Source organism: Manis pentadactyla, chromosome 1 (genome assembly GCF_030020395.1).
Source record: "Manis pentadactyla isolate mManPen7 chromosome 1, mManPen7.hap1, whole genome shotgun sequence".
Taxonomy (NCBI): domain Eukaryota; kingdom Metazoa; phylum Chordata; class Mammalia; order Pholidota; family Manidae; genus Manis; species Manis pentadactyla.
The window spans coordinates 175,790,618-175,805,343 of record NC_080019.1 but is presented as its reverse complement, the minus strand read 5'-3'; the positions used below and the strand labels follow the sequence as shown (position 1 = coordinate 175,805,343).

Sequence of the window (14,726 nt, the reverse complement as noted above, 5' to 3'; positions counted from 1 at the left end):
AGCTGTCACAGTTGCCTTCTGACCATCTTGATCAGTGGGGGGCAAGCAGTAGAGCCTTTTGGGATCTAATCAATGCACATATACAAAGCCACAGAGGTCTTGGAGAGACTGTCCATGAAAATTATTCCCCTACCCTGTATGACACCTTATAGCTTTGGCAGCTGGTACAAAATAACTTCTGAAATCTAACCCAGACCCAGGCTGCATGTGTCTGCCTCTCTGCTACCCAGGTTGACATTTCTCAGGAAGTCATTAACTTGACTGCTCCTGGCCTGCAGAGCCCTGCTTCATCTGAGAAGCCAGACGACTGGAATTTCATGGCTGCAGGATTCCTCATGAACCTAGAGGCTGCCGCTCCCATCCTCATGGGTTTGAAGAGATGGTTGTTCCAACTGAGACTGGAAAGAGCTGCTTTCAAAAAGGAAAATGAGGGAGAAAATAGTATTCAGCACTGAGTAGAGTGACTGTGGATGGAGAGCTTTCACAAAGCGTCAGACAGTTGTTAGAAGAGGCAGTCCAGGGCGCTCTTCCAGATGATTGGCAAGAACACAGACAATATGTATGTCATGCTCATCAATATGTACATAAAAATCCATATACAGAGGCAGGCACACAGGTGTGCACACCATGCACAGACACTACCTACTCCGGACGCACTTTCAGATGCCCACATAAGAACCAAGGGCCTCCTCCCTTACAGAAAGACATCTCTGGGCAGACCCCTTGAGATGCTCATCTCAGACATACATGCCCCCTGACCCTGGCCTCCAATGCCTCCATTGCCTCCATTGCCTGTTGTACAGGGTCTAACATGCCCAGGCTCAGGAACAGCCCCACACATGAGGGTCTTGGCAGGTCTGCAGCCACCAAATGCGGTTAACACCATCCTAGCCTGTGGGCTTCTCTTTCTGGCATTATGCACCCAGCAGCTGGAGAAATCCTGGGTTGAGTTGAAACAGACTTTGTTATTGTCTTTGAATATAGAGTTCTCTCTCTTAGGCAGGAAGTATCTGTCTCTGGGTTCCCAGGGTTTGAGCTCTCACCTAGACAAGAAAGCACACCCTTCTCACTTTGTCTTCTATCTCAGCTACCACCGCATTATGAAGCCCTTTGTGGGGGGTGGGTCCTCTTTCCAAAGGGCCTCTTGGGACCTTGTCGCCATTCATAATGGCTCCTTGGCCACATCCTGCCTTGGGCACCACTGACACCTGTATTGATGCCCATGTATCAAGGCCACACACCCGCCTGGGCACATCTCGCCTCCTCTGACAGTAACTTACTTTTTAACAGGCTCCTGTCTGAAACCGCAAGGTCCCTTGAGGAAGCAGCTTTTCTCTAGGGCATTCTCACTCCCAACTAAGAACTCTTCGTCATGACTGACACACAACAGTCCCTCTTCCCAGATGCTCTGGCAGTGTCTTCTGAGAAAATTGGGGTTTCTCAATCTACTTTGGATGATTATCAGAGTCCCATGTGGTGCAATCTTCAAAGGGAAACTCCCTCCCACTGGATAAACAGCTTCCTGTTGGTGAGAAATCTGATATCGTACAAGAACTGTTGCTGAATCAGTGAATTGCCCTCTAGCCCAGGCTGGCATGTCTTACATTAAAATTAAATGAAAAGCAGAGTGAGTCAGAATTGGTGTAAGACCAGAATCAGACTCTCACCTCATCTGGTGATTCAGTGGCAATTTTTTAGGTGAAAGCATAACAGAATGAGGAGGTTAGCTTTTCATGGCCATGTCATGCACACTCTGTGCCCTCGGGGTGGCAGACTCCTGGTGGCCCGGGCTGACTCCTGGTGCCACTGCCTCAGCTGCTGTGCCTGTGAGCACCTGGCCTAGCCCCTCTCCTTTGAACAGTCCTTGGACCTCCAGTGAGCCCCAGGCATGGGTTGCATGACCTCATCTAACTGCCTTTCCATGGCTCTGTTGTTGACATAGAAGGAAAGGGCTGTTATCTCAAGTGTAGAGCTGGGAACACAGGCACACAGGTACTATGCCTGGTAATTCGTTGATTGAACAGAGACCAAGTGAAGAACTAGTTCATGGTCCCAAGTTCACGGTGCCCCAAGCAGGCCCCCCAGACGTTTGGTCAATGCTGTTTCTGGGGTAGGTACTAGACCTTTGTTGTCCTATGGATTCCACATAGAGATCACGCCTAAGGAGGGGAGTGCAGGCAGGCTGGCCCCCACCCTCAGCTACAGGCCTGGGTCCTGTTTCTCCCGACTGGGAAGTGGCACTCAGCATGCCCTGTGGGAGCTGCCTGGGCTGTAGTTGGCAAGGCTCCAGGATCCCCGGCCCTGGGTCTGTGGCCACGGCTGCCTGCTCCCCTCCCTGCCCTCACTCTGTCATCAAGATCTGGTGGTTGTGGGTCTGGGGGGGTTGTTACTTCATCCTGTCCAGCACTATAGCATTTGAACTCAAAGTCCTACACTTCTAAGAATGACACCTGGCCAACCTTATTTCATTCTTTTCTGTTAATTAATCAAAACCTCACCAGGTGAACACTTATGGCAGTTCACTTTGGCAAAGTTATAGTGATCAGAGAACACTTGAGACCTGTTCCTAGGAATTAGGATAAGAGTGGTAAATAGCTACTAAGCAAAGGCCTGCATAGCTGTTTCATACATACTTGTCATTATACATGCATGGGAAGATTCCAACCTTAGAGTGGAATACATGTGACCCATGGCAATCATGGAAGGAGAGTCCCTTCCACGTGGAAACCTGGACAGACTTTTACCATCTAGGAAGGCCCCTGAAAGTAATATGTGAATGCTGATTATTTCCCAGGACAGCAGCAGTATGGGACAACCTGGGGAAAGAATTTTGAAAAAGGTTTTTCTTCCCCCATTGAAACTATTTAGGAGAATAGCAGTATGCAACTCAAAATTTGATCATATCCTTGAAATTGACACCCTTCTCCCGTAGTAGACATCTTGAGAGGTCCCAGGTGGCTAGGTCTCAGTTTAGCATCTTGCTAAAGTGGGGACGATGCCTGAGCTCACTATACCCTCCCCTCATATGTCTGTGGGACATTACTGGGTCATAAGGACAAGCTGTGCCAAGGAAACCAAGGACCTGTACACATGCCTGCAGGAGGCCCATTGCCCAGGGCAGAGGCGTTGGCTTGCACCACTTGTGCCTGTAGGTTGTGCCTCAGTGCCTTGGCCTTTGACATCTCACAGAGGCGGTCGCTTAGGGATGCCAGTGTGAGCACTGAGCATGAGAGCAGTCTAGGGAGGCTGGAAATCAAGCAGCAAACAATGGTCCTGTAATTCCCAAAGTGAGCTCTAAGGGCCACCCGCATGGCTGTTCCCAAGCAGCTTGTTAGAAATACACCTCCCTGGCTCTGCCGCAGAGGTTCTGATTCACAGCTTTGTTGTTACGTGTTCATTAGGGTTTGAGAATGTGGTGTGGTGGCTGGTGTGAACCCAGAGGGAAAGCCGAGAATGTCCACGGGACAGTGTGGGGTGTGGCTGCAGAGCACCTCAGGCACCGCTGGCTTGGGTACACAGGCTGCCCTCCTGAGCAGGTCTGGGTTCCAAAGGCCCTCGGCGGCCTCTGCCCAGGCACTTTCACTTGCATCTTGGAGCACAGACACCTTCTCTGGGTACCCCAGGGCTTCGAGCCTTTGTTGCTCTAGCTCTCTGAAGCCAGGCCAGGGCAGGTTTGGACATGTTGAGAGCAAGATGAACCAGAGATGGGTCAAGCGAGAGAATGATGGAACTGGGCTTCTGCACAACGTTCCTGAAAGATTTCATCTTTCTAGAGCTTTGACAATGGTGACTCTCGTTTGGACTCCAGTGAGTTCCTGAAGTTCGTGGAGCAGAACGAAACTGCCATCAACATCACCACCTATGCAGACCAGGAGAACAACAGGCTGCTTAGGTGAGTGGCGTGAGGGATCAGAGAGGCCCCACAGGGGCAGGCTGGGCAGGAGAGGGGATCTGACCCCTTCCTACCTGCAAAGGAGCCACCAGTGCCAACACAAAGCAGGAGTTCTGTCCTGGTCTGTTTTGCAAACATAGTAACTAAATCTCTTTGGCATCATGTATCTGATGAAATAATTTCTGTGTTTAGCCAGAATTTGCAAGGAATAGAAGAATCTGATTTTAAAATTGTCAAGGTCAAGGTCATATCACAGCCAAAAATGTTTCTGAGTGTTGTGGTTAATGTCTTAATGGTTAATGTTATGAAGGAATTTAATGTAATATCTAACTGTAGTTCTGAAATAGTTTTTGTCCTGATTTTTAAGATAGTTTGTGTGATTTCATGTAAAGAACCCTAATTGTTACAAATAGAGCATGTCCCTCTCCTTTTCTGATTTTATTCCAGAGTAAATATTAATAAATTTAACCCTTGAAAAACTCATGGTGTCATTCCAGTATCTTTGGCGAGAGTTAGAAATTGGAAAAAGCACCTGTTTTGTCCAAAAGAATAAAGTGTGAAGCCCAGAATCTAGAAAGATTCTTCTTTACTAATAAATAGTCCATGGCCTTAAAGGGCAATATCTGCAAATCGTCCATATTTTGATTACCTGAAATTAGATACTATTTTACAAGTTCAACACATGATCCTCATAACATCCCAGTGAAGGAGGGTCTCTTTTTCCTCATTTTACAGATGAGAGAACAGGCTGAGGAAGGTTGAATTACTAAGCTCAAGACCATTTGGACATAAGCGATCAAAACAGGGCTCAAATCCTGGCCAAAGAGGCAGTGAGGGAGCTGGGGTTAAACAAAGCTTTCCTGAAAGATCTCTTTAGCACAGTGATAGTGGTGATGCTTGCTTGAGCTCCATATTCATTCAAGTCACACATTTCTTTCATATCATCTGTTTTGATTTTCCTGGTTTGGTTGACTTGACACTTACATCATGGGGAAAGGCAATTGCTAGTGGAGGCTATATGGTAGCAAAAACATTTGTCAGAGTGCACAAAGCTGTTCAGGAAATTTCAGTCAACTTGAGAGGAACACTTGAACAGCTTGAATGATCTGTTGTCTGGTATAACAGAGTAAAAATTGGATCCTTACCAGAGTCAGTATGGGTGATGGTTGCAGGAGGTCAGTGTAGAAGGTCTCTCACTTGACAGTCACCTTCTTGGTTTCTGCAGAGGCCCGGGTGTGTGTGATCCTGGTGCCTAGTACCTTTCTCTGGGCGTGAAGCTGAGTTCTTGGCTGACACTTCTCTGCCCTGTTTCCTTCCAGAGGCCTCTGTGTCGATGCTCTCATTGAACTGTCTGATGAAAATGCGGACTGGAAACTCAGCTTCCAAGAGTTCCTCAAGTGCCTCAACCCATCCTTCAACCCTCCAGAGAAGAGTATGCTTAACTTAAGAAATTGGGAGTTGCAGGGATGGGGGTAGTATTGTGGAGGGCCAAGCTAGAGAGAGGATTGATGGAACTTCCCAGAGCTTGCCAAGAAAATTCCCTTCCCTGGTTCGAGACCGGGCTCCAGCCCATCGTCGCCATGTCAAGGTTAGGGTCCAAAAAACCTTTGGATTGATGGTGGCATTTGTTCAGATACAATGCCTCTGAGGCACAGACAGCTCTTGTCTTGGAAATGGGGAACGTGCACAGCCTGTAGCCAAGACTTCCTGTTCTACCCTCCCGCTAAACTGTTGTCCCTGACTTCGGGTCCCAACAGAGTGTGCCCTGGAGGATGAAACGTACGCAGATGGAGCCGAGACCGAGGTGGAGTGTAACCGCTGTGTCTGTGCCTGCGGGAACTGGGTCTGCACAGCCATGACCTGTGATGGTGAGCTGGGCCTTGGGCACAAAGGAGCAGCAGCAGGGAGGGAGCTTCCTTTGTGAAAGCACCGTGGGAGAAGTCAGGCTGGGATTGATGGAGGAGAGTGCAAGGGAACTGGGGGAGCAAGTGACTGACTGAGACTTGTAATGTCGGAGCTCCCAGAGGGCGGCATTGAGGGCAAAGCACTGTGGCCAGATTTCAAACTAAAGTTTGAAAATCACGCAGGCTTGGAATAAAAGAGATTCAAGACCCAGGGTAAGATCAGATGTCAATAGGAGAGTGGAGTAGTAATAATGAAAGCAAACATTTAGGGAGAACTATGTTCCAGGGACTCTTCTAAGTATTTTACATATTAACCTGTGTAGTCCTTATAAGAGCTTAGGAAGTCCTATATGTGAAAGATTCAGGTGGTTGGAAGACAGAGCAACTCCTCCTTGCCATCCATACCCTGCAGAGAAAGGGAGAAGTGTTTCTAGACCTTTGAATGAATGGTTGGATAAAAAAAGAGATAGTTGAGACATGGGCAGGGTGGGTTGGGGAGATGGAGATGTCAGAAAGACTTTGGGAGGCCGTTGCAGAAGCCAAATGGTATGTTGGAGCCGCTAGGGTCCTGGGCCACAGTGATGCCAAAGATTAAGAGAAACTCTTGAATCAAAACAAAGCTGGGGCCTGGGGAAAAACCAGGTACCATTCAGATTAGAGGCAAAATAGAGAAGGGTGAATGTAGGTCTAGAATGGAAAATCACACTGGATTTGGGAAGAAAGGTCAGTTGGAACGAACCAAACCCTAACTTTCTACCAGGTGAGGTAAACCTAAAACTATACCTTAAAAAGTCAGCTGACACAAGAAATAGCAGGCTGGTCCTAAGGTCACGTTCAGGAAGGTTGGGTAAGATGGGAACTGGGAGACAGAGGTCAAGGACCCTGGAAGAGGTCCTTCTAGACCAGCAGCCCAGGACACAGCAGCATTGAAAATGGAACCCTGGCCTCTCAGGAGACCAACCAACTCCAGAGACAAGTGGAAGAGTAGGGAGAGACTATTTAGAGACTAGAGATGCCAAGAAGTTGCTGGAAGTCAAGACTAAGCCAGGGTAGTCAGGCCAGCCCCACACAGTAGCTACTGAAGCTGAGATAGAACATCTCAAAGCAGTGCCCAGCCTGCCTTAATCAGGAAGCATCCTATGCTTGTTTTCCCCAAACTTTGTGCAGCAGCTCTCCGTACCTAACTGCTCCATCGCTAAGATGCTGGCAGTTCACAAAAGCTGGTTTACAGAGTAAGCGTGATCATCTGGATAATAAGTCCCATCGCGTATTAGACGTGACCCAAGTGACCCCCAGTGGGACAGTGCCCTTCCCCAGCCTTTCTGTACTCCTCCTTCCTCCTGACAGCCCAGGTCAGAGCCCTCTGGGTATAAATGGCACTCTAGATGGTGGTGCCTCTGAGGCCTGAGCACATCTTGGTGTGTGGGCCATGGATCTGAGAGAACGTGGTAGAAGCAGCCTTCCAAGGTCAGTCAGTACCTGAAAGTCTGGTGTTAGCTCACACATCCCGGTGGAACAAAGAAAAAGGGGCCTCGCAGTGTGAAGCCAGGTGGAGCCGGAACCCAGGGAAACTGCCGTGAGGGGCCGATTGCTGCTGAGGAGAAAAGGCGGGGCTGAGCCGTGTTTCCTAACAGCAGACACTGCTTCATAAATGTACAGATGCCTGGGCTCCATCCCAAACCTACTGAACCAAAATGCACAAAAGAACAGTTTGGAAATCTGTGTTTTTAAGGTGTATTCTTCGACTTTTTTAAATTGCTGTGCAAGTTTGGGAAACATTGCAAGTTGTGATGGTTATCAATCAGGCTGCACTTTGGAATCACCGAGGGTGCATTTACAAAATCCTGGTGCCCAGGCCACACCTCACAACAATGAAATCAGACTCTGAAGGTAGAATCTAAGCAACTGTATTTCGAAACATTCTCAAGGACATTTTGAAGGCATGTGACTGGCTGAAAAGAACTTGCTGAGTCAGGATCCAGATTTTTTCCATTGCTTTTTCTATGGGGCTGGTTCCTGGCATGGATATGCTGGAATGGTTGAAGGAGACACTAGGAGACACAATAACCTCTCCTTCTATAGGTTAAGTGGGAGATATGAAAGCCTAAAAGGTGAATATTGGTGAGATCCCTAACTGGCTTTCCTCAGCAACCACTACTCTGAGCCTTGATTCTTCTTGCAGGAAAGAATCAGAAGGAGGCCCAGAGCCAGACAGAGGAAGAGGTGACCAGATACGTCCAGGAGCTCCAGAAGCACCAGGTGAGTTGCACGTCCATGCTCGTCCAGGTATCGCTACTGCCAGCAGGCCCTCCCACCACTCAGACACCACCTCATCCCCAGGAGACCCAGGAGCCATGCTTTTCAGTACTTTAAGTCCTGAATGATGTACCTGTGGTATGAAACCATGATACGGACAGTTCCCTGATGGAGCCCTTGCAGGGCCCAGCAGATGCAAGTATAATTTTGTAAATTGCATCTGCTGGGTCCTGCAAGGCGGTGGTTTGCAAAGGGGTTTGCAAATGAGTATGGTATGGTCTAAAGAAGTGTTTCTGTGTCCTGTCACAATGGTGCCCAGATCTGAAGATGGAGCTCCTTGAAGGCAGGCTCTCGGGCTTGCTCACCATCGTATCCCTGCCTTTAGCACAGGACCTGGCATATATTGGGTCTCATTAAGAATGAAATTAGTGAAATCTGGACCACAGCAGGAAAAGATTTAAGTTAAATGCCAAGCTGGCTAGAAAATAGCCTGGGATTAACAAACAGGGAACTTAGAGGTTCTACTTCCTAGAGAGTTGAAAAGATAATAAATAAGAATTCTGTTCAGTCATTAGTTCTGTTCAACTTATGTCATTAAATCAAAGGTCTTCTTGGGGAAAAGGCTCTTAGCATAATAGTGATCCACTGACCTGTTTTCCTAAGGCCTGGATATGCAGGGCTGCTGGTTCTGTCTTTGCATTTTTTTACCATGCGAAGGATATTGCACCTCAGATCACATGACCATAGACTGGGTCTGGTAATTGATACAAGCCTTCTCTCTGACACACATTTTTAAGGAATATAATAGTCACAGGAACTGCTAGATTATTGAGATGAAATATTTGACTTGAAAATAAAAAGTTAATAATAATTGCTCAAAGATAATAATTGCTCATACTTTTAGATTTTTTTATATGTATTTTGTCATTATTGTCACAGAAAATATAGAAGCTTCATTTCAGTTTTTTGAACAAAACCGGAAACTCCTGCTCTTTTGTTTATCTGTATTTCAGCAGTCTCCAGATGAGTAAAACCACAGAAAAGAAAATAGGTATTCCTTTCGTCTAGGGTAGAGAGGTGATTAGAGTGGACAGTGGGGACTGAGTTATTATAGCCACGATTTTTAAGTGTCTCTGTTTTATGTGAATTGCCTGAGAAGCAGACATTAAGGCAAAGACACACGTATAGTTTATTTGGGAGTTAATGCCAGAAAACACCAGAAGGGGAGTTGGGAAGCGAGCCCAGGAAGGGAAGGAAGCTGTAATGAGTGTGTGTCCAGGCAAGTCAGCTCTGTGGACAGGTGGGGCTTAGTCCCACTGTGGAACTCTGTTTAAAGTTACTGTGCCTGAGGGGACAAGGAGCTGAGGTATTCCTAACCAACTCTTACCAGCCATTGGCTGAGGGCTGCCACTAGCAGACATGAATTCCCTGGCATTTGTGGCCTGCCAGCATGTGTGAACTGAGCAGGCTCCAGTAGCCAGAGAGAGCCTCAGGCGAGGAGATGCAGGTGCTGGTGGTGAGAAGCCATATGCTGGTGCACTGAGATGTGAAAGGCGGGGCTGTGGGTGGGGCACCAATGGTGTCTACTATCATTTTAAATTTCCTATTTAATATTTTTATTGAGATAAAATTTGCCCTTTTAGAGTATACAGCCCAGTTTTTTTTGTATATTCACAAGATTGTCAGTCATCAAAACTAATCCAGAATATTTTCATCATCCCCAAAAGAAACCCCAGAGCATTAAAAGTCTTATCTTTTCTCCTCCACCAGCCCCTGACCTACTTTCTAATTTACTTTCTAACTATAGAGTCTCCTATTCTGAACACATATAAATGAAATCTTATTAATACATGGCATTTTCTGATTTCTTTCATTTAGCATGATGTTTTCACAGCTTACTTACCCTTGTAGCACAAAGCAGTACTTGATTCCTTTTTATGGCTAAATAACATTCCATGGTATGGATAACATCACATTTTGTGTATCCGTTTATCAGTTGATGGGTATTTAGGTCATTTTCAACTTTTGGCTATGATGAATAATGGTGCTATGAACATTTTTATACATGTTTTTGTGTGAACATGTTTTCAGTTCCTTTGGGTGTAATACCTAGGAGTGGAATTGCTGGGTCGAATGGCAATTCTGTGTTTAATCGTGGGAGGACCCAAAGGAGCTGCCCCGTTTTACATGCTCACCAGGAGTGTTCCAGTTTTCCCACAAACTCGCCACCATTTGTCGTGGTCCATTATTTTTCATTTTAGCCATCTTGGTGGGTGTGAAGCAGCATCTCATTGTAGTTTTGACTGGCATTTCCCTAATGCCTAACACTGTTAAGCATCTTCTCATGTGCTTGTTGGCTGTAAGAATGGCTTCTTTGGAGAAATGAGCCACTGTTGTTAAGAGGGCTACTTTATTACCCTCATTTTGTAGTTAAAGACATTGAGGCACAGAGGTTTCACAATATGTCGAGGACCCCTGGAAAGTACCGTGGCCAGGGTTCACGCTTGTGCAGTCTGCCTTTAGGGTGTTGCCCATTTCCTGGACTTGCATTCAGAACATCCTGTGGTGCTTGCATGTAGAATCCTCCTCCTCATCTTTAATATGGGCCTAATAATGTCTGGCCTAGTTGTTTCTTAGGAGTTCAAGTGGGGTCAGGTCTTAATTCAGTGACAACCTGTACATGACCGTGTCACAAATAAGACATGGTCCTTGCCCTCAAGTTGTTCTCAACTATGTAAGAGACAGACAGGTAAATAACTAAAATTTAGCATAGCATGTGTCTGTCAATGCTGTACAAAGTCTTGAGGGCTAGATAAATGCCTATGGTTTTTTAATATTTCATAATGCTTATTTTCTCTTGCTTCTCAAAGCAAACAGTTGAAAAGACCAAGAGAGTGAGCACCAAAGAGATCTAAGGAGGAGGCGTCCAGGAACCGGGTCCTGAGCCCGGCCCTTCTCTTCCACTTCTGCGCTGAGTCCAGTATATGCAAGTGTCTGCTGCAATCGCCAAATCACCAGTATTTGCTTGTATACCAATGAGTTTTATTTTGTCTATTTGTTTTGCAGTAAAGGAAATGGGGGTGGCTGGTTTGGAGGTGAAGGGCCATCGCCTTCATTTCTAAGACAGCTTTGAAACGGTATAAATGGTACTCCGGGGCTGGAAGCAAGTAAGGAAACTGCATCAGGGTTGGGAGGGGAGCAGACCAAGATATGAACCACTTCTGAGCCTACCGCAGAGATGACCAAGCTGCAGGGAGTACACTCAAGGCCAGAGAGAACTTAGCAGGCTGTCCCTTGACAAGGGGCTTGGAAGCTCAGTGAAGAACGCGTTCTGCATCTGGCCCTTCTGTTGCCATCAGCATGGCAGACCTCCGGCATCTGTGCTTCTCCTCATGACCCCAGCCAATGGCTGCCTCTAGACACACAGCCATCCTGCTAGCCACCCAGTGTCCCCCAGTCTTGGAGTTTCTGGGAGGGGGCACCCAAATGATGCAGGTACTTGTATCCTTTGAGGCCCTTGGAGACCTAACCAAATTTTTTAAATACTTTTTACCAAAGGTGCTATTTTTCTCTAAAACTTTTTTTGGCAAGTTGACTTCATTCTTTGATTATTATCATTATGTTATTGTTGTTGTGTAATATCTTCTTGACTAGAAATTAAGCTTTGATAATTATTTTTCAGTAGTGCTCCCATTTCAGAGGTGGGAGGATTTGGGGTTCTTCCTGGTGCAGGGATTGCTGTAACCCAGACTCCCCCTAACCCTGCCACACACAAGATGCAGCCTGGAATTTGCCCCCTGGCTCCCAGTGAACCAACAGTTGGCCAGGGGAGCAGTGGGTGTCTCAGAAGCCAGGGGAAGAAGAAGCATCTCCATACAAAGCTTTCAAGATCCGAAAAGCTAATTTGTTTTCATTTATTCTGATTAGTTCAGGCCAAGCAGTATCCCAAGATGGAGACTAGCATAGAAGCAAGGGTTAGATATCCCAGCCTGTCAGTGTGCTCACTGACCCACCACTGACTAGGAGAGTGACTTTGGCCCTGTCTCTTCTATTTCTGGGCCTCAGTTTCCTCAGTGAGTTGGTAGGAATACATTACCCTTTTGATTTGACAAATTACAGGTTTTGTGTTTCTGGTAATTGGTCCAGAAGGTGACAGGTTCCCATGATTTTCCTTCTTCTTAGGATAAGTGAAACCTTGTTGTTATACCAAGAAAGAGTCAGACAGCCACAATAAAAGACCAAATTTGACCTTAGGCTGAATGGCCCCACAGGTTGTACTGTGATGTAGAGCCCTCTCGGGTAAAGCCTGCCTCAGAAGCGTGGAAAAGAAACACACTCCACTTTGTCTTCACTTCTGCATTTCATCTCTAGCCTTCTTGGAAATAGAAATAGCTTTCCCTTTAGAGGTAGGCCAAAAGAAGGTTGTACATTTCAAGAGGGGGGGGGATATGGAAATTGAATCTTATAACTGTGACTGTGGAGAAGTCAGTCGTTCCTGTCTTTTGACCTCTGTGTTTGTTAACCCCTCTCAGTACCATGTTTTAGGTGCATATGGAGTAACAAAGATTAAAAACTTGACAGAAGATCTTTTCAGAAGGCAACTCTACAGACCAGAGGGAAATAATGTGTACTGTTCTGCACAGGCAACTCTGAGAAAGTTGTCCTGAAAATGGAATTCCTTCTAAACAAGTTTCCTTGTCTCCTTTCAAAGGAGAGCCTTCCACTTTGTTGAGAGTTCTGTTTTTTATGTATCCCACTTAAAAGCTCTCTTGAAAGCCCACTTATGCAGTCTGAAATGCTCCTCTCCATTCCAGCGCCTTGGAGAACTTGCAGCAGCATGCCTTGGTCAAGTTTTCCAGCCCTTGAATGCTATGGAAGAGAGGGCAGGAGTACCAGTTTGTTTAAAGCAAGAAGCTAGGGGCCCTCTTGGTGCAGTGGGCAGTGCATCAGTCTCATAAAGCAAGAAGCCAGAGGGTCTCCTCACAACTTAGACTTAGGACAGTGATTGCCTTCCAGGACTACCTTCCCCTCCAACACTGAACTCCCCAGAGTAAATCTGCATTCTCTCCACCATCCCCCCACCCCTGCCCCCAACCCCAGAAATAGGGTCACTGTTGTTCACCCAAGAATCACACGATCTGATGACCATTCATGGAAAGCTGCTAAATAGCCTAGTTTGAGTCTTGCATAGAGCTTTGCATGGAGCAAAAAAAATCAGGTTCAGTTCTTCCGTCTTTCTAAAAGCACAGGGCATAGACTGTAAACTTCCTCGGGCTTTCTCTGTGTGTATATGGTTTTGTAAACATGTTACAACATCTGTTAAGATTCAGTGTCCATGGAAACATAATCACATGCCATGACTCTGGACTCCATCACTATATTTGGAAAGCAGGGCTCCTCCACCTGCTAATAAGCCCATGTGGACCAGTCTGAATGTCTTTCTTTACACTTATGTTTTTAAATAGTCAAATTTTTAGAAGCAGTTTGAAAGTGTTTCTGTTGCCCATGTGTTTGTGAAATGTGTTTGTATTTAGTAGGCTTCTATATGGCATTTAACTTGTTTTTGTAACTCCTGATTTTTGTGGGAGGGGATACTATTGATAAATAAAGAAATTAAAATAATAGTTGTATTGGTTTCCTTCCCCCAAGTTAGGGCCAAATAAAGTTAGGAGAACAGTAATAACCATTTACCCCATGAAAGTGGTTGGCTTTCAGGAGCCTTAAAAGAGTCTTGAAAGGTTTCTCCTAATAAAATTGGGGAACTGCGGTTGGGAGGGAATGGTTACACAGGGGTTGATAGGGCTGGCTTATTTCAAAAAGTCATGGATGGTGAATCTGGAGTAGGAAGTGATGAGGAGCCAGGGAGCATTCCTGAGTTGGGAAGAGGTTAAAATACATGACAACTAAAGGTCCTCTGAGTCTTACGAGACTGGAATGGCAACAGGCAGCTGGCTGCATGTAAACCTGTATGAGAAGCCAAGTAAGCTTGGGAAGGTGATACAGGGAACATGCCAGCATCTGGTTGGATAACCTTAATGTCTTACCTGATACACATGTAAACTGGATAACATTTCCAAGTGGACCGAACGTTGGCTGGGTAAGACCCTCTCTGTTCTGCTCCACCTGGGGAGACATGACCAATGCCTGCTTTCCGTCTCCCCTAGTGATTCTTGGAGATATGCACTCCTCACCTCCACTAATTCCATCTGACAGAAGAGCTCTTAAGGGTTATGAGGTTTAAACTTTTAGTCACATCGTAGAAGTCTTGCTTCTCTAAAATAATAGCCAAGTCACCTGAATTGAATTTGACATTTTACCCAAACCTAATCAAATATTAAAAGGCAACCTCCAGTCGTGTTATTGCTACAGATTCCTAATCTTGTTAATCAGTTTGATTCTCCAAGTTTTCATTTTCAGAAGGGAATCTTCAACCCAATTTGAAGGGTACCTTGCCTACAACCACTTTTAAATACTGGCTGACCTCTCTTTTACCATGCTTTTCTTTCTTTCTACCAGCACTTTTCTTTCTCTTGCAGTATGTATATGTTCAGGAAGTAAAAACAAATGAAAATAGCCTGAGAGGAGCATAATTCAGAAGATAAGTTTCCTGTAATCAAAATGTAATGTCATGAGTTGTGCAAATTACTACAAATTGGTTTGATTTGCTTTAGTTT

At 45.9% G+C, this 14,726-nt stretch overlaps 1 protein-coding gene across 1 annotated transcript in view; it reads left to right on the top strand.

Annotated features, from left to right (window-relative positions):
* FSTL1 (follistatin like 1) overlaps positions 1–13,676 on the top strand; it is a 50,083-nt gene extending 36,407 nt beyond the window's left edge. The window contains exons 7-11 of the mRNA XM_036883420.2: positions 3,774–3,892; positions 5,212–5,324; positions 5,650–5,760; positions 7,979–8,055; positions 10,923–13,676. Of these exons, the coding sequence (XP_036739315.2) occupies positions 3,774–3,892; positions 5,212–5,324; positions 5,650–5,760; positions 7,979–8,055; positions 10,923–10,967 (465 nt within the window). The 3' untranslated portion in view covers positions 10,968–13,676. The remainder of the gene's footprint in view (positions 1–3,773; positions 3,893–5,211; positions 5,325–5,649; positions 5,761–7,978; positions 8,056–10,922) is intronic.
* The last annotated feature ends 1,050 nt before the right edge of the window (positions 13,677–14,726 follow it).